At 42.1% G+C, this 24,484-nt stretch overlaps 1 protein-coding gene across 2 annotated transcripts in view; it reads right to left on the bottom strand.

Annotated features, from left to right (window-relative positions):
* The window catches only part of vav3a (vav 3 guanine nucleotide exchange factor a), a 129,821-nt gene extending 105,623 nt beyond the window's left edge, over positions 1-24,198 (bottom strand). For both annotated transcript variants that reach the window (XM_033638724.2, XM_033638725.2), the window contains exons 1-2: positions 23,846-24,198; positions 5,835-5,951 (exon numbers count right to left, since the gene is read on the bottom strand). In XM_033638724.2, the coding sequence (XP_033494615.2) occupies positions 5,835-5,951; positions 23,846-24,052 (324 nt within the window). In that variant the 5' untranslated portion in view covers positions 24,053-24,198. The remainder of the gene's footprint in view (positions 1-5,834; positions 5,952-23,845) is intronic.
* Positions 24,199-24,484: the final 286 nt, after the last annotated feature.

Below are 24,484 nucleotides of genomic sequence, written 5' to 3'. Positions count from 1 at the left end.
TTTAGCAATAAAAAGAAGTGAGACAGTTAGTCACTCACTCTGAGGAATGATGATGGCAGCGTGTATTTTCAATCATGTCACAACTGGGGATACATGACGTTTTTACACGAGATCAGCTGGGTTACATCAGCGGAGCTATATACTCTGTTGTGTTGGGCACAGTAAAATTAAATCCATAGTTTTATTTTGTCTCTATCAAATGCCACTACAAGACGAACAGACTTGAAGCAGCGAGAGGATATCGTAGCTCCAATATCTTGTCTAAATACTTCACACCATCATCTGTCTGTTTCTCTCTGCCAGGTGTGTATCAGTGTGTGTGCATGCCCTGTGCAGCCAAGTTTCTGTTCTCCCTACAGAGCCCACAGCCCTCCATGTGTCTACAAGACAGATGTGCAAACCAGATGTTCCTGCTCTGAGGGGAAAGGGCAACAGACGGACCTGCTGTATTTGTCAGTTTCCCTACTGTTGTGCGGCCTCAGTTTGAATCCAAGAACACCAACAAGTTTTTGTCAGATGTATCAGTGTTATTGCAAATTCAAAAACACAATCTCCTTTTGAGTCTGCTCGTGTTTTTTCAAGACCTGAATCTCATGAGGGACTCGTCCTTTACTGCTGGACTCCTTCCCAGCTCTTAAAGGTGGAGGAGTCGAGACTTTTCGGGCCATATGGTGAAGACTGTCTCATGTGACTTCAGTTCAAAACATGTCCGGTGTAACAGCAGGCAGGAAAATACCTGAAGATTACACAGCACAACTGCTGAAGCCCAGAGAGCGAAAAGAGACATTCAGCATGTTTTTCCTCACACAGACTCTATCAAGACCACCACACCAATTTTAAAATAAACAGACATGGTTGATGTTTTATTCAGTAGCAGGTCCGGCAGCTATTTTTAAAACAAAAAAAAAAGAATAAGCTGGAACTGCAGGTGAGTGGCAGCTTCTCCCATCCTCTCCTCTCCTCACTCCATTAGCCTCTGCAGAGCCAGCCAAGCGAGGATTACGGGGCCGGCTTGCTGTCTAATTTCAGAGATGTTAAATTCACTCTGGGCAATGTGGGATTCACTCAAGAGAGTCATCAAAGTGTTGTGCTCGAGCAAACTGAAATCACTGAGGGAAATGAGGAATAAATCGGACACCACAAAAAGTGGAAATAAGGCTGGGCTTGGAGACTGTTCATGGAGAAACTGAGATTTTTTTGACCTCACTCGGTTACCAAGTATTGACAAAAGGCCATTCAGTGTCAAGTTATGGTAAAAAAACTCAATAAAGGATCTGGCATTTATAGTTTGGGGCCAGTGGGGGAAGAAGTATAGTAATAGTACCTCACGTACCAAAAGTAGAACTCATTATCTAAAATGGCCCATTTCAAAATATTTTATATGAATTATGGGTTATAATCATTGATGCATTCATTCGTTCCTCACTTTAATGTTGCAGCTCGTAAAGATGGAGCTTATTTTAATTATGTACATACTGCTGGGTAACTTAAAGGTCGAACGTATAGGATTCAGTGGCATGTAGCAGTGAGGCTGCAGATTGCAACCGACTGAAACTTCTCCTGATGCAAAAATGTGAAAAAGCAAATGGCCCTATCAGATTAGATCGATGGAACAGAGGAGCAGCTGTTTGTAAGTGAAAGAAAACTTTTCAGAGCGCAACAAATGTCAAGTTTCACTTTCACTGTGCCAGGCATTAAACTACTCCGTCCGTGACCAGAGTACATGTATAATGAATAACTGAATGGTAGGCTTTTTCCAGCAGCGCTCCTAATGAACGGCCCAGCTCTGAAAATAGAAAATCAATACATGGTAGCAGATGTTGTTATCGTGACGGGCCGCCACAAATAAATGAAACCCTGCACCTAAGCATTTAAAAAAAAACTCTATTGCATACTTGTTGCTTGTCGGCAAATAGTTAAGCTACGCCGTGCTAATGGTGGCACGCGTGCCTGAGGTTCTAAGGTAACAAAAACACAATCAGTACATTTACATGCACAGTTATAGCTCGAGTAAGCTATTTAATTGGACTACTGTCTTTGTCCCAGTATACAAGCACGGGAAGGGATTCCATTTATTGACTGAAATATGTCCGACCCTCTCAGCTTAACAGACCTTTTTCCGGTTGCCCTATTACGTCAAAGACCATACAATTGACAAACAAGTTAGCTACGGTTCTAGTGGCAAACTTTTCAGCTCTGTTCATTTCGACCGTCAAACAATGCATGTCTCTGGATGTAGATTTCACCAAGTTGTGACCAGCTTCTCTTTCTGTTACACATTTAATGCTTTCAACTTCCAGGTCAAAGCCCAAGGCGGACACTATGACTCCCAATCACATTATTCAGTGTTAGTCGGACTTTGAGAAATTCCATTTAGTACAATTTCAGTCAAACTAACATTTACATGTGTTTTAAAAGTCCAATTTCAGTTGGACGAACACAATAAATCGATTTTCTGTGATGTCACGTGAACATACTGAATGTCTTAGTTTCATGTGATTACAAACTGATGAAAACAAAGTTATGAATATTCCAATTCTGTCAGTATATTCCCCTAAATCCTACACACTGGACCTTTAATGTATACTAAAACATATTAATTTATTAGTTGATTTATATTTTGTATTAATAATCTAAATCTATGGCGACTAACAGACTAACTAAATATTTTTATCAATTTTGTGAAGCAAAAACTACAGTATTTGCTTCCTAACTATAGGAATGTTGACTATAAAATAGTGAAAAATTGAAAATACTTAAGTACAAGTACCTCAACATTGAACTTAAGTGCAGTACCTGAGTACATTTAAACTTGGCATCACTGATTGGGGTACCAGTGATCAATCTCAGAACCGTAACTCTTAACTGCTTAAACATTTGCAGAATATGTAAAATATCAGCATTTGTAGGAATACATTTTGCTTTCTTGCTAAGTGTTAGATATTCTTATTATATGTTGGTTAAATAGGAAGCTACAGCCAGCAGCCTGTTAGCTTAGCCTAGCAAACTGGCAACAGTGGGAAACAGCCAGCCTGGCGCTGCGCTAACAAAAACTAAAGCTCACTAATGAACACATTATAGCCTATTAGTGTGTTTAATCTGTACAAAAACAACCCAGCCAAAACATAGTCATGTGTTATATTCTCATTATATGTCTGTTAAATAGGAAGCTATAGCTAGCAGCCTGTTAGCATAGCCTAGCAAACTGGCAACAGTGGGAAACAGTTAGCTTGGTCCTGCGCTAACAAAAACTGTCTGCCAGCACGTCTAAAGCTCATGAATGAACACATTATATTTAGTATGTTTCATTTGTACAAAGGCAAACCAGCCAAAATATTGTCATGTGTTATTGTCACTGTATGTCTGATAAACAGAAAGCTACAGCTAGCAGCGTGTTAGCATAGCCTAGCAAACTGGCAACAGTGGGAAACAGCTAGCTTGGCCCTGCACTAACAAACCTACCTAATATGTTTAGTGTTTTTACCTGTACAAAAACAAACCAGCAAAAATATAGTCCTGCATTAAATTCCCATGTAAAAACTGCAAGTAGTTGTTTTTACACTAAGCTAAGCTAACTGTCAGCTGGATGTAGCTTCATATTTAGTCTGCAGACAGAGTGGTATTAAAAAACATATTTGTTAATTGAATTTAATGATTTAGAAGTTCTTTAGACTGATCCGACAAGGTGTTTTCCTGACTATGTTTTTATAGCTTGTGTTTACATTTCAAGTAGCAGCTTTAGCCTGTAAAGCCCTGCATCTGTGTTGCTTTAAAATGCATACAGGGGCTGACATTTGAATAGAAAAGCACATGAGCGAGCAAATCTACAAAGCTCCTAACAGTAGGTTTTTTGGGGGGTTATTCAGGAGTAAGGATAAAGATTTGTATTTGCATACTCTACAATAATTCACTGAGCCAATGTTGGTCCTTCAGTAGATTTTCTCTGAAAATATTTCCCTACCAGGCTGAAGAAAGGAACTTGCCAGCGGTCCAAATGTGTTTTAATTATAGATGACTTAATGAATAGATGACTAAATTCTCTCGGCTACTTAATTCAGCTCAGCACAGCAGCAAAGATGCATGTTCAAGTAGGAATAAAAGGTGCTGTTGACCATATCTAAAGCTTTTCTCAGTCTCCCTTTATTCTAAGAAATGTTTTTATAAGATCTGCAATGCTTCGCACTCTTTTTTTCATACATATTACATCATTAAGAGTTCATCTGACGGACTGTATTAACATAATATGTTAATGATGAAATTATACCATCATTTGTAAGTCAAAGGCTTCATTACGTGAGTGTTTTTCACTGGATATTAGACAATTCGTTTTTCACATTTTAAGTTACACAAACACCAAAATAATCAAAAGCCAATCTCTGTTGGGAACACACACATGCTTTTGCCAATGCACAGATACACTGGAAAGTTTTATACAAATGAACAGATGGCTTGTCTTGGGAGGACAAGGTGGTGTGTTGACTCATATTCTACAAAAGTTTGCCACTTTTAAGTTGTGTGGCAATTTCACATGCCTTCATTTCACAAGTTACCTTTCGTAAACGTTTCTCTGGTAGTTTTTTGCCGTGAAAAGGGAAGTTGAACAGATGAATGTTTAGGGGTAATTTTTCATTCATCAAAAAATACCTAAAAGTCTGCTCACCTTTAACTGATGGTTAGGTTTTTTTTCATAATCTGGGATGTGGTTTCATGTTGTTGGTTTCGTTGTCTCATAATAGCCACATTAAAAAATGCCAGCCACTGGAAACCAGCAGAAGTGTACTGTTTCTTTTTATTAGAAATCCGCTATTAAAGTCTGTGTTTCACTTCTGATATGATGGATATGATCCTATTAATTTGCATTAATGTGGGGCTGATTAAATTCATGCTGCGTATTTTTTTTTCATCTTAGCTGATTGCAATATTAATAACTGATGTTATTATAACTGCTGGTGTCACTGGAGTATTTTTAGCATCCCATGCTGCTCCGAATGCCACTTCTTCGCATATTTTATCACAATTAAATGAAAGATGATGACAGCTTGTCAATCGATACGTCTCTGTGTCTTCCAATGTTTCTCCCACTGACACATATACACACATTTTAAGCTAGCATACGTGACCCTGTCCTCTCATAAACGCCTAATACCATGTGCACCAGGGTCTGGCAGCATCCCCTCTCTTTCTCTCTCTGATTTCTGAGTAAATCTCCTGGGGACTTCACAAGGGCAGCAGCAGGGCTGTCAAAGAGCCGCAGACAGCTTCACAGCACTACAAGCGGAGTCCTATCAAAGTAATGAACCCGAGGCCAGACTTTTAACCCCTCATAAAGTCTGCACGCTGAGGCATATTCACTATAATGAGAGGAAGTGATTAAAGAGCTGGGTCATGTTGCTGACTTCAGCTTTGGCTTGGAGTTTGGGAGCGTGAGGAAAGCTGCAATATGACCTGAGACTGTGTTGAATTGCACCAGGAATGTGATCTACTAATGGCACTGTAGACGTGATCCAGAGGCCACTGGAATAGTTATAGTGAGAGAATGAACTAAACACAGATTAAGCACACTGGATTACAGCTTTTATAAATCTTTGCAAACAGAACCACAAGCACTGGATGCACCAAGACCATCATTATAATTTAAAAATCCACTTATAAATAATTTTGACTAAGTTCCATGATTTCCACACAAAGACAAGAGTGGGCGTTGAAGCACATTTGACTAATTCAATTCGGTCTTTGGGGACAGCTGGTGAACACAGTGAGGGTGGACGCCGGCTGTCGTTACCAGGAGCCAAACCTCCACCTCATTCTGTTTTCACCGAGCAACGGTGCCTTACCTTTCCAAAGTCCCTGACGTCAAAGAGGTCAAAGGCCTCGAACATCTCGCTTTTCTTCATGCCAAATTCCTCGCTGCACGCTGCCAGGAAAGTCCTGATATTCTTCAGGCACAGGAACTGTGGTGGGAAGACAGAAAGGGTTCATCTGTAAGTGAGTAATGTGTTATATTTCATTTTCAAAGAGCTGGATGCATATTTTTTCACTGTATGGCTTCAGATAGTGCTGTTTTTCTGTTCTGACTGCTACAGTAGCTTTCTGGCTGTCTAATCAGGGCGCGCAGCCGAGGACCTGCTAGACACACTGGAGGACAACAGCGCTGAAAGATAGATGAGTCAGTGTTTATAGGCACCATGAGAGCTTCTTGTTTCATTAATATGATGTATTTCCTGTTGAAATAGGACAGTGGAGTGATGCATAATTAGGAAGAGATAATTCAAGACAGAGATCTTATTCGCTCCTACTGGTACAGTATGATGTAACCACTAAGATTATATCTCGCCTCATATTTGCAGGTTGACAGTGCAGTACCATTGTAATTTACTCCCACTGTGTTCTTTTGATTTTTCACCTCTCTGTTTACAGATGGCCACAAATGTTCAGTCTGCTCACAATGGTCTAATTAACACTGAATTTGGCAAAAAGCAAATCAGTACAGTTGAGACAATAAGTAGCCATGACTGCGATATTCTTTTATTGTGGTTGTATTTTTGGTTCCAAAACCTACATGTATGGATGGACTACTGAATGGGCCTACTGGGCACAGGCCCAGGGGCCCAAAGTGTCAGGGGCCCACCTGGCATTCACCTGCAAAATGTCACTCAAGAGATACCGACCTGGAAGAAACTCAAAATGACCACAAAGAGATGCAAAACAGCCACACGGAGACACAAAGGGACTCACAAAGACTATGATAAGAGACGAAACAACTAACAAAATGACTACAAAGACATCTACAATGACAGCAAAGAGACACAAAATGACTACAAAGAGACACAAAACAACTACAAAGACTTCTACAATGACAGCAAAGAGACACAAAATGACTACAAAGAGACACAAAACAACTACAAAAAGACTCAAAATGACTACAAAGAGACACAAAACAACTACAAAAAGACTCAAAATGACTACAAAGAGACACAAAACAAGTACAGACGGACTCTAAATTACTGCAGAGATGCAAAACAACTACAAAGACACTCAAAATGACTACCACAATACACAAAACAACTACAAAGAGGCACATAACAAGTACAGACAGACTCAGAGTGACTACAAAGAGACACAAAACAACTACAAAGACACTCAAAATGACTACAAAGAGACAAAAAACTACAAGGAGACACAAAGAGACACAAAACAACTACAAAGACACTAAACATGACTAAAAAGAGACAAACTACAGAGACACAAAGAGACACAAAACAACTACAAAGACACTAAACATGACTAAAAAGAGACAAACTACAGAGACACAAAGAGACACAAAACAACTACAGAGAGACACAAAACGAGTACAGACAGACTCTAAATGACTGCAAAGGGATGCAAAAAAACTACAAAGACACTCAAAATGACTATAAAGACACACAAAACAACTACAAATAGTCTCAAACGGACTACGAAGAGACACAAAACAACTACAGACACTCAAAATGACTACAAAGACACAAAACAACTACAAAGACATCCACGATGACTACAAAGAAACTCAAAATAACTACAAAGAGACAGAGATAACTACAGAGAGATGCATAAGAACAACAAAAAGAGGCTAAACAACCATAAAATCTGTGTGTCTTGCTCCTATGTAGGAGAGGTGGTGGGGCCCTCTGCTTGTCTGTGCCCTGGGCCCCACTGTCTCATAATCCGCCCGTGGCTACATGATGTGGGTGACGCTCTTTCAATCAATACATCGATCGGTCTCTGTAGGCGTAACTCTACTCTTTATTTGTTCACCGCTCATTTCTCCTGCCCAGTTCTAAGAATGTCACCAGTGTCATTGTGAGCATATTAGCATGTCGGTGTTAGCATTAAGTGGTCAAGCTAAGTATCAGAAAAAGAATGAGAAACAGTTTTTGGCCGGGCAGGTTTGCACATACAAGGAATTTATCTCCGTGATTTGATGCAAAACAATAAACACAATTGCAACAGTGTTCCTAAATCACCTCAAATATGAATGTGATATTTCTGCACTGCAATATCTTGTGACCAGACTGTAAACCCAAACACTTTCACAATAAATACAGGGAATTCTGTTGCAGTCAATTACGTGTCTTAATTCATCCCGTTGTTTTGACACAATTTGAGTCATGGTCTAATTTACATAGAAGATAACAAGGTTGTTACCAACCATAAAGCAACACGATGTACAAAAGGTCAGGGAGCTCTTCCTCAGCTCATTTTCATACACTGTAAGCTTAATTACAGCTGAGCGTGCACCTTGACCCAGGAAAACTGAATCAAACAATCAATAAGAAACTCCTCTAATAAACAAGGTCATTTACTGAGTGTGTTTTCTGCCTCGTCTGCAACCTAAATCTAAATCTCACTAATGATGTTAATGGGGCTTCATCCAGAAACGATTAATCCAAATTATGCAGCAGTTAGCGCTGAATGCTGCCCGACGACAGCAAGGACGCCAGCTAAACTGGGAAAACTGGGGGGTGGGGGCAGGCGCAGAGTTAAATAAGGTTCATTCTGTTTGTGATGAGTGGACAGCAGTGAGTAAAGGGGAAGGTGTCAACATTTGGTAGTTAGCCAATGTGCTGTGACTTCCTGTAGCTTATACAGGATGGAACAAAAAGAGCGCTAGTAGAAGAGGTGGTTGGGGGGGTTGGGGAGTTTTTGCCACATCGCTGTCCACCACAGTGCTGGGGTTGTTTCACCAGATGACGCCACCTTTAAATCTGCATTTTACTGTGTTAATGTTGCACTGAAACTGTCCAATGTTTGAAAGAGTAGAAGCTGGTATCCTAACATGCAAATATTTGCAGTAAGTCAACGCTCACCTTTCACAGGCGGATCATTACACATGGGTAATGTGGCTTCATGCAAAGAGATGCTGGCATGGTGGGACTGGTGCGGAGCTATATCAGTGTCAATATTGGCATGCAGGGTACAAAGACAACATATCGCAGCCAACACAAAGGCATGCAGTGCAAAACTAACTGCATTTGATCAGTGAGGCGTTATGGCTGCACCAGTACAATGCCCCGGCATCTGAAATGAACACACATTGAAAACACTGGACTGCTGTACATACAAAGGTGGATTCAGACAGTGCTCGAAAATGGACTTGACGCATCACAGTTACAGTAAAATGGCAGCTATAGGCTTGTTGTCCTCATCCTCTTTAGAAAATGTCACTATATTGCTAACTTAATTAAGGTGAGAGTCTGAGGTGCATGGGAGCAACCCAGGAGGACTGCAGCTGCATCATCCCCTTCTTCTTTATGTTCTTCTTGGGTAACAGGTTTACAGGAAGTGGATTTCATTAGGCATTTCCTGTTTCTTAAAGACAGCATAACCCCACGCCACACTGCTAATATGTGGAGTCCGCACTCAAAGGCCCGACTTCGACTTAACAACCTTAAATAATTCAGTCAGTGTCATCTTGGAAAACAAACGGCTCGTGACAAGACGCAGGCAAACTTATTCTGATATTCATAACACACCTTCACCCTCGTGGTAAAAAGCAAAATGAGATTTGTCAGTACGGCGCATGTCCATGCATCAAATATGAAATGCCTCTCCACTCCAATTGAATTAGGCTTTACAGATGGCTTCACAATAGAGAGAAAAGCCCCCAGCCAATGAGCTCCAGATAAGAGGCAGTGTAAAGCAGCCGGCGAGCAGTGAGTGAATAATATCGAATGTTTACACTTGTACACATCACTTTCTTTTATCAGACAAGCACATCTTGTCTGCCTGGAGTCTCTGGAGAGTCCCATAGGACCTCGGCATTATTATCTGAGGGAAGCAGCTTCACAGAGCGCATATGAAAGACAGTGTCTCTGCTACACTGAGCTGAAGACAGTAGAGGGGGAATTGTATTAACAAGAGTGTAGCAGCATGAGGCAACCAGTAACTGTTCCACTGGCAGCTCTTCTTCTGCATTAGTGACTCTCTGGGGGCTCAGCGAGTGAATGGCCTCATAACATGTGGGTGTGTGTACACACATCTGTATCTGCCTGTGTGTGCTGAAGCCTTTCTACATGCATAAGCCAGTGCCATTATGGTAAACTAAAATGAATTTTGCCATTTTGTAACATGCACTTATTCACTTTCTAATCGAGAGAGACTGATACCACTCTTGTACGCTAAATATGAAGCTAGCCAGTTAGCTTAGCTTAGCACAAAGTCTAGAAGCAGCTAGCCTGGCCCTCTCTGAAAGGGACACCTCACTGAGATCACTACTCTATTATTCCCTATTACTGTCTCTATTTCTTGACTTTACAGGTTCAACAAACACAAAAGTACAAGATGTTCACTTGTTATATCTTGAGCCAGGCTGGTTCTTCCCCACAGTTTCCTGTATTTGTGCTAAGCTAAGCTAACTGGCTGCACATCCATGTTTAGCACACACACAGCTGAGTGGTATTTATCTTTCCACACATCTAACTGTCCTTAAGCGAGTTAATATTCGTCCCCAAACTATCCCTAACTAACTTTAAAGCTGGAATAAAACAATACTGTGCATGAAAGCCAAAAAAATATATACATTTGCTTAGGAAGACCATGGAATGCAGTTGAAATGGGAAAGCTAGTAAGTGGACCTTTAGTTAGAGGAGCTGCATGTGATATTCAGAGCAAACTATTTGCTGTGTAAAGATACAGTGATGGCAAGTTATGCTCCCTCTGTGTATTGTAATCCAATGACAAGATGTGCACTTATTATATCTTGAGCCAGGCTGGGTCTTGGTCTTTACCCCCAGTTTCCTGTCTTTATGCTAAGCTAAGCTAACTGGCTGCAGATCCATGTTTAGCATACAAACAGCAGAGTGGTATTTATCTTTCCACACATCTAACTGTCCTTAAGCGACTTAATATTCTCCCCCAAACTACCCAAACCAACTTTAAAGCTGGAATAAAACTTGAAAAATATTTTTGTATGAAAACCAAAAAAAACAGTTACATCTACTAAAGGGGAAAAGCTAGTAAGTGGACCTTTAGTTAAAGGAGCTACATGTGATATTCAGAGCAAACATCTATTTTGTGTGTAATGATATAGTGGAGTAATGGCAAGTTAAGCTACCTCTGTGTATTGTAATCGAAGCTTTGTTTTCCTAAAAGTAATGCACCAAAATTCGTGCCTATCCCACGTTATTTGAAAAGCTGTAATCATGTGAACAATGCACTGACAGGAGTAAAGAATTAAGCTAGAGGAGGTCTCATAAGAGGCGAGGTTGGTGTGGTTGATGGAGCACAGGACTTTTCCCCAGGAGACCAGTGTTCGGAGTGAACTTTGAGTCATTTTAAGGCACATCGTCACTGTGTTTCTTTTCCTAAACCTAACCACAGTAACTTTACTTGCCTAAATCTAACCTCCGTAATTTTACATTAAATGCGTAACTTTATCTTGAATACGTAACATCATTCAATGGGCACTAATTTGTAGGATATCATACAAACGTAAGGTTTACAAGTTATTTTATGTGTTTTATTAATTCGCTAAAAATGCATTTACAGTGTTTTTGCAGTTAACTATTTACAAATTTATGTTCACAATTATTATTTACATATTTATGTTAAATATTTGTGGCAGCATCATTTAAAACATTTAAATAGATAATTCTATTAAAAATTAATTAAAAATAATGTAATTCTCACACACATTTACCTCAGTCTGAGTCCTTCTAGCTTCTCATTGGTCAGTTAAGAGACACGTGACCCATAACAAGGAAGTGTAACCAGGAAATGTGGTTGTTGTGAAGCTGCTTACGTGTGGAGAATGGTAAAGTGCTGCTTAAGAGAACATCCGTCTCCATTCTGCTGTGTACTCCCAACAAGAGTGACCCAACCACCACACGTTGAACCCTCAGGTTACTCAAACTGTTGTATGAGGATGCGTTGAGCTGCACGTGCATGTTAGTGCATGTGTGTAGTCTACTGGCCGGCTCATCATCATCGCTCTGCACTGAACTCATATGGTCGCAGAAGCGTGGCACTGACCCTCCAATTTCTACCCAGGATGAATGTTGGGTAGAGTTCATGGAAGACTTTTGCAACTGTGTTTTTGTGTTTTGAAGTGTCCCCAATTATTGACACTAACAGGCCTAATATCGATCATTAGGTTATATCCTTAACACAACACAGACGATAGAGTCCACCGGTTACACTTATGTGATGTGTTTGTGAAACAAATATCAGCCAGTAGTTTCTTGTCAGATTTTTTTTTAACTTTCAATACATAAATAAATTGGTTGCACTCTAATTATAACCCTCCTTTTTCTAAATGTACCAAGTGAAACTGCTTCCAATCCAAGCAAAATATAACCAGCAGCGTTTGCATACCTATTTCTGCATTTCAATGAATCCCACAAATAACCTCATTGTGTAGAATAAGGAATTAAGGCTAGATTATGCTGCAGCATCTCAGCAGGAAGCTCCACACACACATTGACTCTGTTAGGGATGAAAATGCATAGTTTATACACGAGCAATGTACACAGGGTTTAAAATCCCACCGGTGCGTTACATTTCCAAGACCAACCATCTGGAATATAAGGCAAAAAAATTATTCCTGTAAGACAGGCCATCTCGCTGCTGTGCTTCTGATATGAGCCAGGTCGTGCTCTGTATCCACAATAAGTATCCAGTTTCTGCTTATGTATTCCTTCATACAAGTCAAAGCTCCATAGCAACGAGCTGGAGCCTTTTATGGCCCCCGTGCGTATTGTGGATCTTAATGAAATCCTGCACTTGTTCTCTCATAGATCTACACAGTGAGAGACAGCCAGAGTTTGGCCATCATACTGCTTAAACCTTGCTGAGCACCAATTAATGGCAATCAAATACACGAGTCTCTCACAGAGGGAATCAAGGCCTGTGTATAGAAGCTCATTTAAAAAGCTCTCTGTGTCTGACTCTGTTATGTTTGCTGACAGCAGTGTGAGAAAGTAAAGAGGAAAATTATTAAGAGGCATTGTAAAGAGGAAAAAGACACTAATAAGACATACGTCTGTCAGTTCCAAAGCCCTGCAGGATATTGTCTCCGGAGCGAATGACATAATGCGCACAGGTCTGGTCTGTGGATCTCTTTTGTCAAGACTCTGTAAGTCATAACTGGTGGGTGACATATCACAATCCAGGTCACATCCATGTCATGTTGGAGCTTTTCTCAGCTGTGTAACCAGGAAATGGGAGGTGGGACGTAGGCGAAGGTCGGCCAGGCAGCTGACGAAAAGCACTGCTGCTTTCTCTCACACTGAGGTTGGGGGTCATCACAGCAGACAGCGTGGCCAGACGCCCATCAGCTTACTCATCTTAATGGGATATTGTGAGTGTTACAGTGGTCAGCAGTTTTTTATTCCAGTGATAAACTGTGGTAACTGGTTTCCCCTCCTCTCTGGTTGAAGGTGTGCTAAAGTGTGAAATAGGCTGCTTGTTTGGTCGGAGTAAAAACCCGCCGACTTGATTTACAAACGACTCCTGACTTACGATGTTGCGTGTAGATGGTGTTTCCACTCACTTTTTCCAGTCACTTTCGTGACTCAGAATATCCCCTGCTAGTTAGTGACAGCCTCTTTATCAACCCTTTATCTGCTCACATTTCCAGTGAAGGGCTGCTGTGTTTTTTCAGGAGTTTGGCTCATGGGTCACCTCCCTCTTTAGGTGAGGAGAGGGTTAGCATGAAGGTCATCTGTGTTTCCTGGAGATAGCTCCGCATGGTGCTCCTGCTAATTCATCCATTTAGTATGTAAAGTAGTGAAGGTATACCATGCAGAAAAGTCAGTTACTGTTTGGTGATTTGCCTCTCTCTATTTCTGTTTTTCGGTGCTGTGTCTCTTGAATGTTGCTTACAGTCTGGTTCCTGGTTACTACCTTTTTATAAAGCCGCAACCTTACCTGAACACTGTGAGGCTACACGCTCATAAACGCCCCTAACACACAAAATAAAAAGAAAATAAGATAATACAGGCAGACAAATCCTGCATAGTATGTCATTGTGGGTGACAATGACGAGCATTATCCAAAAGTGAGAGATAAAAAAATCGAACATATGGAACAACACAATGGAGTTTTTGAGCCCTCAAAATATATGTCCAAGATCCTTGTGATGGTACATCAACTCACAATAGGTTCCTCCATCATTGCTTGAGAGCGTCTGTTTTGCTTGCACTGGCACTACGCAGTTTCAGGGTTCGGGTAGGAACCCGGACACAAAAAGGACTACAAAATTTGGCTGCTTTACGGCATACGTCATATCCCCCTCCTCTCTTTAGAGTAGCGTAGCCGAACCGAGGTGAACGAAGTTAGACGTGGTTGTCATGGCTGAATACCCTCTACTAAAGGCCCGAACATACCTGGGCGGAACGTACGCGGAACAGACTCCGCGGAGGTCCGCGCAGACTCAAAGCGGACGTATGCAAGCCCTGTGCATGCAAAGCTCGGATTTTACGACCGCGCGGACTCCGCTCCGTGCACCAGTGACTGCTCGGCATGTATTTTTCACATCGCGGGGATTTTTCACAGATATTTATACAGGAAACTACAACGCGGAAGTGCACTCGACTATGAAAGCCCGAATGACTGCGGACATTCCTCGCGGAGTCCATTCCGCTTATAGTACGCCCAAGTATGTTCTGGCCTTTAGGAGACATTCATATCTACATACGGAACAGGTCCTCTCCCATAGAGTTTGCCATGTTCTACAGTAGCCCAGAACAGACAAACCAAACACTGGCTCTAGATAGAACCATTCACGTTTTAATGTTTTTGCATCGTCCACCATTGTTCTCCTACACACTTTGAGCTCTGCAACCTCGCCACTAGATGCCGCTAAATCCTTCACACTAGACCTTTAAATTCCATACAACAGACTGGAGCCATAAAGTTAAGCCACAAGAATGCTTTTCAAGAAGTTATTACTGTACTGTTTCTGCAGCAGACGACACTGAAGCTCCAAGACACATAGCTGTATAGCTTCGTATAAATGCCAGTACCATCGAAAACGTCAAGACAATCCCGTCATGTCTCTCGAGCCCAGTTTTTTTTTTAAAAGAATTACTGTACACGCTGAAACCCAGCGGTAAAGGATAAGCCACTGAGCCTCATTTCTGCTCTGGCAAACAACAAAACTGCATCACAGCCATTGTCAGCATCACTGATTACTGTGCTGCTGCACTGAGCTGCCAGTCATTTCCCATCTTTATGTTCTCAAAGTCGTCTGACAAATTAACATAAATAAAGGTTACCCTAATTGCATGATCAGCTATAGTGGTATTTCATATGAACAGCTGTCCTCCTGATGTTTCAGCCTAGCAGCACCTGACCATTTTCACTCCGAAGCTGATGGACAAAGGCTTGTAGTTCTTTCATGTAATGACAATAAGGCAATAAGGGAAAACCTGACTCTCTCCTCCTCCTCCCTCCTCCCACCCTTCCACCTCTGTACCTCCCCCACCACACCAATGAGTGTCTCAGGAGCCATTTTCTATTAAATCCTGGTTTTAACCCCAGTGACCCCCACATATACACACGGCTTACTCCATCCCCCCAGTAGATAAGGGAATTGAATTAGTGTTACTGCATGAGATATAAACCCTCTCGGCTACGGAATCCCAGGTCGAGTCATTTTAGCTAAACTGTCTGTGATTGGCTCAAAAGACGCTTCATAAAGACGGGTGGAGGGTTACTGTCGTATGAAGTGTGCGACTCACTAAATAAAATGTACACACTGAATGCATATACACTGAAGCGTGAATGGTGAGCAGCAGACAGCATCCCTCCTCCTCCTCCTCCTCCTCCTCCTCCTCCTCCTCGTACTCCCTCCTGATTTATGCCTCTTGAAAAATTGTGTGAAAAATGCTGCGCTGTGCCACTTGACAGAGCCTGGTCAACTGCCGACTGACCTGTGTGTGTGTGTGTGTGTGTGTGTGTGTGTGTGTGTCTAAAGCTAATACAGTATCAGCGCTGATATTTTTGGATTCAAACTGCTAAAAGTCAGATGTTACTGATAAAGTTTGTCCATCTTTTTAGCCAGAAAGTTTTCAACGTTTCCACAAATTTATAATCCTGGCAAATTGACACCTCATAGGAAACTGTATCATAAAATTACATTGTGTATAGTGTGTTAGTAATAACATCAATACCCTGTATAGTCTCCCTCATCCCGTGTGTGCGCTCTGTCATACATGTATCACTATTATTCCGACTCTGTTGCCGAGATTCTTACTGTATCGCTCTCCGTCTCCATTACACAAATAAGGACATTCCTATTTCCGATAGACAACAGTCATCCATCACATCCACCTTGTCCCTGCTGAAAAAGACGCAGGGTCAGTAATGTGCAGCTGGCGTCATACACACTCACGCTGGCTCCACTGATGTATATTTATACAGTATATAGATGTTTTAGTAAGTTTTAAAACTGTGAAGCTTGATATAGCGCTCCACTTCGCTCGGCTCAAGGTTTCTGCCACAGTGAACCTGACAGTAAAAGGTTGCACGCACACACACACACACACACACACACACACACACTGCTGCCGGCTACGGCCGTGGTTGTAGGCTGGTATCATCTGGATCTTCCAGATAGCATGTTGACATTTCCACCATGCGAAACAAAAGGGCACAAACACCATTATTGTTTGCCAGTGTTACAATTTAAATGTTCATAATTATACTGTACGCTGAGGGGTCTGTGTTGATGTGTGTGTGAGCCCCTGACTGCATTTAAAATGTCACTTACGATGATGATAGTTTCCCAGTAAAGTCAACAGGCGGTATTGACTTCCTCGGAGCTTTCCGAGCACTCAACAGCGATTAACTGAGCCATCCACAGCAGAGCTGAGTAACATAATAAACATTGATTGCAGGTACATTCTCCACCACTGAATATCTCCTAATAAAATCCGCAAAAACATGATATATATTTTAATGTGCACTACACCGTAGCCTTCACCAGTTGGCTACGGTGCAGGCTTGTTACCTTGGTGACAGAATAAAAGGTCAGTTCTCTCTATACATGCACATGTGAGGTGCAACATGATCTTGTCTTTGCAAACATCTGCGTCCATGTCACTGTACATAGAGCAGCACATGAATATGCATGTCATCGCGATGACACGGCGGAACAAGCCAGTGCCGCCGCATTACGCTGCACGGGAGCTGTGAGTGGGAGGCTGTGGTGGCTCGCTCCGACGTGGCATGCATGGCTGCAGTAAGGTGGTGTTTACACTCTGACAGGTGCAGTCCTTTCTTCAAAGTGAATCAACGAGAGCAGGCAAGCCACGGAGGGAGTCATCAAGGGACTCACAAACTGTGTCCAAACACTCACATGCTGCATGCTAATAGCACGCAATTTGTAGCATGTGCAGTATCAGCATGTAAATTCAGTGGGCTAAAGTAATGAGTATGCGTACAGTATAGATGAGAGTGACACTGAAATCTGTCCCATAATTCTTCTTATGCCTCCTTGTTCACTTAGAAACAACCATGACGAAGGCAAAGTTACGCTCTGATGCAATTTTTCTGATATTATAAATTATTTCTGAGATGCTAAATAGCTACTTCTGAAAGTTTTATCATCTTAAGGTCACATCCACTTGTAAATGAAGGTCTGACTGCATGTTAAAAGTGCAACACACTGAATTCTGATCTGTGGCATCCAATTAAAGGGATTTTCAACCAGCTTTGTGCCATAACAATGTGGGTAATACGCATAAATGAACTATGATAAACTTCCCTCCATCTCCCTGCTCATCTCTCAGCTCCAGTCCACTGGATGACGAAACATGTTTTTTTTTGCATTAATTTTCGCTGGCTCTAGGGCTGGTGCTCAAACAGATTGTCGCATTTTCATGTGCCAGATCAAACTGTAAAACTAGGCAGTGCTGATCAAATATATTTTCTTACTGTGGTGCCTATTTCTGACCTAAAACATCTTCAGAAACATATTTTAGTGCACTGTTTGGCTGTAACATGAGAGTTTGTGAACAGGAAATAGGCCCCACACTGTTTCCTGTGTTGTGAAAAATTCAGATTCAGAGATTCAATGAAAATGGGATTAAATGGTAAAATTAAGCAGTGCTGATCAAATATAAAGAATAAAGATTCTATTCCTGCGATGCCTATCTCTCACTTAAAATGTTTTTAGAAGTATATTTTAGTGTACTGTTTAGCTGTAATACGAGATTGTCATATTGTTTCCTGCGTCAAAACGGCCTAGCTTGGATAACATCACACACCCGTGAATTCTGGAGGTTGTAGGGTTTCTATCTTTTGAGCAAAAGCAAATGCCACAGTCCTTTTCCGCTGATTCCTCTGGTCATGTAGCACCAATGTCAAAATGATTTGCATCTTACAACCACATAGACAACCTGGTTTTATGAAAAGACCATCTTTTTCATTGGCCAACAGTAAAAAATACCAACACATTCTCACTCTGACCTTGTCACATATTGATGTTTGGTCATTGACTTTCCACGTCCAGATAGGACGTGCAAGGTACCCTGGGTATGTTGGTTGTTGACGTTCTGGGACGCCGTGTCAAGTTCTGCCTGTTACATTCATTGTCTTCTTTCAAAACACACTTCAGTTTTCACAGGAAATTTACAGTTTACACACAGTCTCTTTCAAAATAAAAGCACTACGTCGGTACAACAGCGCAAATTGATGTTTTTATTTCCTTGAACAACAAAAACACGTGGTTATGTTTAGAAGGAAACAACAGCTTTATAATCTTATGGGAACACCGCTCTGTAGGGTGGAAGTTGTTGTTTGTTGGACCCATCCATCACCCCTCCTGCCCGCCCTACTCGGACTTTCACGGACACCTTTTCTTGTTGGTTTCTGACGCCGTGAGTCACTGCCCAAGCACTTGATTTCAACGACTTTGGAGTGAGACTGGGCTCAAAATACTTCTTTAATAACAGCCCGTCTGGCACCAACAACCATGCCACGTTCAAAGTCTCTTAAATCACCTTTCTTCCCCATCCTTAATGAGCAGTTGAACAGGTGTCCCTAATAAAGTGGCCTGTGGGTGTATATAGAGCGTTTCAATGAAAACACACAGTGCATCTTACCCAAGAGTGTGGATCAGTATCAGAGAAAAAAGAGCTTGCGTGTGTGTGGTGAGTCTGTGTTGTTCACACACACATACAGAGTTACATAAAGTATTAATAATCTCTCTTCACGTGGTTACACCTCACTTATCTATGACCTCATTCTGCTTTATTACGGAGAACCTGAAATTTCAGTTACCATGACAATCCCACAACAGCCTTCATTTAATAACCCGAGCCCTGACTCTACACCATTAAACGTACACATACAGTACACAAGTGTTTGTATGTGCCGACATTTGGGGATGTCTTACTTTACGTTTCTACACAGAATTCAATCTGTGATGTCTCCTGAGCCCGTGTGACTCGCAGACGTCTTCCTCTGCACTAACCAAATGATGAAGGAAAATGAAGACATTCTCTCAGTGTGTTTCTCATTCTCCCACGCTCTGTCTCTCCAACTTTTGTCTCCGCGAGTGAAGAGTGAGCCTCGGAGCCTTTGAAGCTGCCGTGAGGAGTGTTCACCGCGTGAAGCCGGCTTTTCTCTTCATTGTTTGACACCACGGAATTTAAGTCTCGGCTCTGACAAAATATACATATGTACCGTGTATAGCAGTCGTGTCTAAGTGTGGTATATGTGCTAATGTAAAGGTCTCAGAGAGTCAGAATCACTTATAATAATAACTCTGGTTCTCTGTATGCTCCATGTCTGCTAGCTCTATCATCACTATATTCTGCATCCCATTAGAATAAGCTGATAATTCATTCATAAATGTGTTGATGAAGCCTTCATGGCATCTCAGTGTTGTTAAGAATCCTTTTCTCTCATTTTTCGGCGCACTGATGTTCTTTATCTCTCTCTGAAACACTTTCTGACGCTCATTAAAATTAGACTTGACTCTTTTTCAAACTCCGTCTTTCTCTTACTTTCACTTTCCAAAAATGAAGTGAAGTCTTTGATGCTGCCTCTGTGAAGAGTAAAGTGGGGTTTTTTTAATGCTGTGTGAAGAAGGCAGCGGCTTTTCTCTTCATTGTGTCTGACATCTCAGAGCTTTGGTCTGAGCTTGATCGAGGGCATGTTTAGTTTCACTTCCTTCCTCTATTCCATTTCCTGATTTCCTGTGCATGTTGAGGGCTCACGGCCTCTCAGCTGCCGGTGGGTTCACAACAACGTTCTCACTCTGAATCTGCAGTTTATAATCCTGTGTCATGGAAAACAAGGCAACAGTAGGCTTAACAAGTTAGGGCTGTCAAGATTTTATTTTCAATTGGGTGATGTGAGTTTGATTTAATGTATTTAGGCAGCTTGTGTCTTTGGACTGAATGTCTGTAGTTTGTTTTTAGCACACACTTTTTGCTAGCAGCATTATGTCAGAGAAAAACACCCACACATGCAGGCTTATGTCCCTGTGACCAACTCACACAAGCTGCGTTCAGAGTATATTTGCAGCCCTCTCAGTAAAAACTAAGATTCAGCAGAAGTTCGACCCAAATGTTTGAAGAAACAGAAGCATGGAAAGACTGCCTGTTTGACCGCACGCTTGGTTCGTTGCGCCACGAGAAGCAATCCATAGTTCCTCTTGACGCTGAACTGCTGATTTTCACCGAGTTCGACAAAAAACAACTGCTGATTATGTGGCGTATTCTCTGGTAGGAAAGCAAAATGCAGCAGTCGCTGTGGTCGCGCTGCGTCTAGACTCTGTAATTGGTTCATTACAGCCCTGTGAAGCCACGATCAAAGATGGTGAACGTTTTGCTTTACGCTGACCCTCGATGGAACTTTTCATTTTAAACATCTGTAGGAAACCTTCACAATTTCATGCACCGCTGCACAGAGTAAACACACACAACCCATGCATCATTCATCTTTCACCATGAGGACACAGATCTTAATCAGTTAACAGACAATCTCAGCTCCGCCACACTTCTTTTTCCTTCCTACATGTAGTCTGCTGGCTCTTTGTTAACCAGTAACCCTTTCTAAACAGCCCACAAATCTCCCAAACACAATTAACGCTGCAGAGTGAGACGCAGCCCGCCCTGATGCCAACATCACACATGTGAACCCTCCAGAGCTCTGTATGCATTGTGCCTTAATTACGCAGCTAACACCAGCACAGCGGGGCCAGCCCTTCAGGGCCCCTTTATGTCCTCGGAGATGCATCTATGGAGGCCGTACAGACTCTTTGTAGCTCCGTCCCCTCGCTGCCTTTGTCTTTCCATCGCATGGGTCCCATGGGTGAGTCCACAGCGGCGTCCCATGTGTTATTACTGGCCAATGATAAAGTGGCTGCCACAGCCCTCATGAATTATGCAGGACGAAAGGGGAAGCAACTCCGCCCTCGGTTATGTAAATTTAACTTTGAGGAGACGGAGGGAGGAAAGTTGCTGGGAGGGGTGTGTTGACACCCATTTTTAGCTGAACTGTGCTCACACTGTGGAGGGAGCGGGCATCCAGCGTCACATGGTGTGAATGTGTGCAAAAGGGGAAGCCACGAGTCATGATCTACTGACACACATATGGAACACTCCCACAGCAGATATTTGATATGCAAATCGGTCAGTTGAAAAGTTTACTAATGTAGATTTTGACACAGTTTATCGCAACAGTCATTTAATGAAAGTCCCGTAACTGATGCACTTTACAGCTCTGATTTTTTACAGTCAAAACAAAAGGCGAACTACAGCTGGTGTTTTTTATGAGAAGTTATAACCACTATGGTTGACGCAGGCAGAGAAACGAGCATCACCTAAAAACCTCAAATTCCACTGAGAAAAATCACACTGGTCGACTGGCACATGACCCCTGGGAAACACACTTCACACAGTAGCGCTCCCACACACCTGAGCTTGCTTTATAAATGTATGGGACTGTTGCTATACCTACAACTGATGCTAATTTACCTCTGACTGTAGCCTCAGCACTGCCTTGTGTGAGTAAGCCATCCAGCCATGCATAAAACAAACCCTGCCTATAAATAACCCAGTCTGGGCCAGGCCAGGCCAGCCACTGAGCGCCAGTATGGTTCACAACCTCTCCATGCATGGCAGCTCCGTTGTATGTTATTATGTCACAGCTGACAGCAAACGCTGACCTATTGACGTGTCTCGATCGGTAATCGTATTGCCACACATGACTCCTAACAGTAAACGCACCAATCGGCTTCTCCTCTTACACTGCCAATCTAGTTTCCTCTGAAATCCCTGCGTAAACGGATCCTTTGGCAGTTCATTTCCATGGCCGGTGATGTCGTTAAAATCCTCTATGCTCTTTTTTAAACTGTCCACTTGACCTGTGTGCTCAAGTCCAAGAGCGGGTAGCCAATTAGATTGTGAAGGGACGGTAACTGCATATCATATTAACCATCCCGCTGTGACATGGAGTTTACTTTTTCCAGGAAATGAACCTAATCCCCCGCCTAATCATGTTTGCAGTGCATTCATAGCACTGAAATTTTAAGATTAATCGCCTGTTTTGCATCAGATGAGAACATTAGGGCATCCATTACATAGAAACACTGTCTCTGTGTGTGTATATGTGTGTGTGTGTGTGTGTGTGTGTGTGTGTGTGTGTGTTAGTGGTAAAGCCTAATATTTCTACAGCAGGCCTGCAGGCTCGGTAGGTGAACGTCTACCTCACTGTGTGTTGACACTGAGCCAGACGCCCAGATTCACAGATATGAAGGCGAATATTAATCTGGTGGTGGCTCAGGCTGTCCTGTTGTTGAAGCAGATGGTGGCTGACAAACAGGAGCCACGTGGCCACAGCTCTCAATCTAACCATCTAGTTATCCATCAAAAAAAGTAGTGATAAAGACTGAGTTTGTACAGCAGTTACATGAGTTAGTCATTTAGTTATAAAAAATATGGAACAATCAGGGGAGTGTGATTGCTTTTGTTCCTTCATATTTCCATGCAAGCCACACAAATATGTTAATTGCTTGAATTCTCAGTAAGAAAATATTATAATAAAATGCCATATGTTGTTGATCCTATAAGATAACCCCACTTATCTAATTAGGAAAGCCCACAACACAGCCTCATCACCCCTTCACCTCTATCTGTGTATCTACATCACCTACAGAGGGCAGATTGGGGAGCTGTGTACATGGAGCCGTTATGTGTAACGGTACAGTGTTGACCCAACGTTGTCCACAAGGAACAGCTACTATGATTTGAGAAGATGAGAAGAATCAGAAAAGGTCAGGTTTTTGCCATTTTCGCTCACAATAAGACTTTATATGGCACCAACTTGGCTCTAATATTTTGCGACCAAACCCCGTTCAATTCTTGCGCAATTTAGTGCTTCCTCGCTCACTGTCACAAGCACGTAATCCATAAAGCAACAATTAAGAGCTCATTACAGTGGCAAGGATCGTCTTTTGTCATCGGCATATGTTTCACATACTATCATGCACTAAAGTGAACTTAATTCATTCTAATGTGATTTGTTGACTTCTTTTTTTACGCTTTAGCGCGTCCAAAACATACGATAGGGGCGTTAGCAAGCGGTGCGACCAAATGTTCAAAAAGTTGAAATATTCCTAAAAGAAAGTCCTAATTTGTGGATTATAATATGCCGAATTTTGTGTTTAGCTGTGATGATTTAGAAGAAGCTTTAGTAATGTTTAAGCAAGTACGGTATTTTGCCGACAATGACGGAAATTTTGAATTAGCGAAATTCAAATGATGTCTGGTTGCGCTCTCTTCACTGGGGCCAAGTTGCAGTTTGGCGACGGGGAGAGCAACACACATTAGAGATGTGTACAGTCGCTTGTTACCTGTGACATTTGCGGTCGCAGGTTGATCTCCTTCAGGTTGATGGACTGGGGTCTCAGGTTGTTGAGCAGATGGCAGAGCAGGACTCCATCCCGGAGGGTTTGGGCCAAGTCAAATACCTGTGCAGACTCCCATGTCACCCGGTGGTTCGCTGGAAGCACCTTGCAGTTTATCAACCACAGCGCGCATTGCCTCCAATACTCCATCATTATTTGTGACTTCAGCCGGACGAGCTTGGAAAGAATTTGTTCCTGGTGGCGAGTGAAAGTGCTGACGGCTCCGTGCTGCGGCTTCAAATCGTACCCATGCTGTAACAGCCGATGTGAAACGGAACAGGACCGGAGCGGAGAGCTGGTGGAGGATGACAGTCCGGTGGAGTGAGGCTGTGGATGGAGCGCACCCTGCACTCTTCCTCTCTAGCTCTCTCACTCACACACATACACACACACACACATGTCTCTCTTCCCTCCCCCTCACCCAGCTCTTCACCTCTTCCGCTTGCCACCCATAGGCTCACTGTGTGTACTGTATGAAATTACAGTAAGATATAACAAGATGCACAATTATTCATACACAACACAACATGAACTGAAAGTGAAGTAAAGAGTGAACAACATGCGAATTAACTTCATATATTTTTT

The sequence above is a fragment of the Epinephelus lanceolatus genome, chromosome 20, assembly GCF_041903045.1.
Source record: "Epinephelus lanceolatus isolate andai-2023 chromosome 20, ASM4190304v1, whole genome shotgun sequence".
Lineage (NCBI taxonomy): Eukaryota > Metazoa > Chordata > Actinopteri > Perciformes > Serranidae > Epinephelus > Epinephelus lanceolatus.
This window is presented reverse-complemented; position numbering and strand designations above follow the sequence as displayed.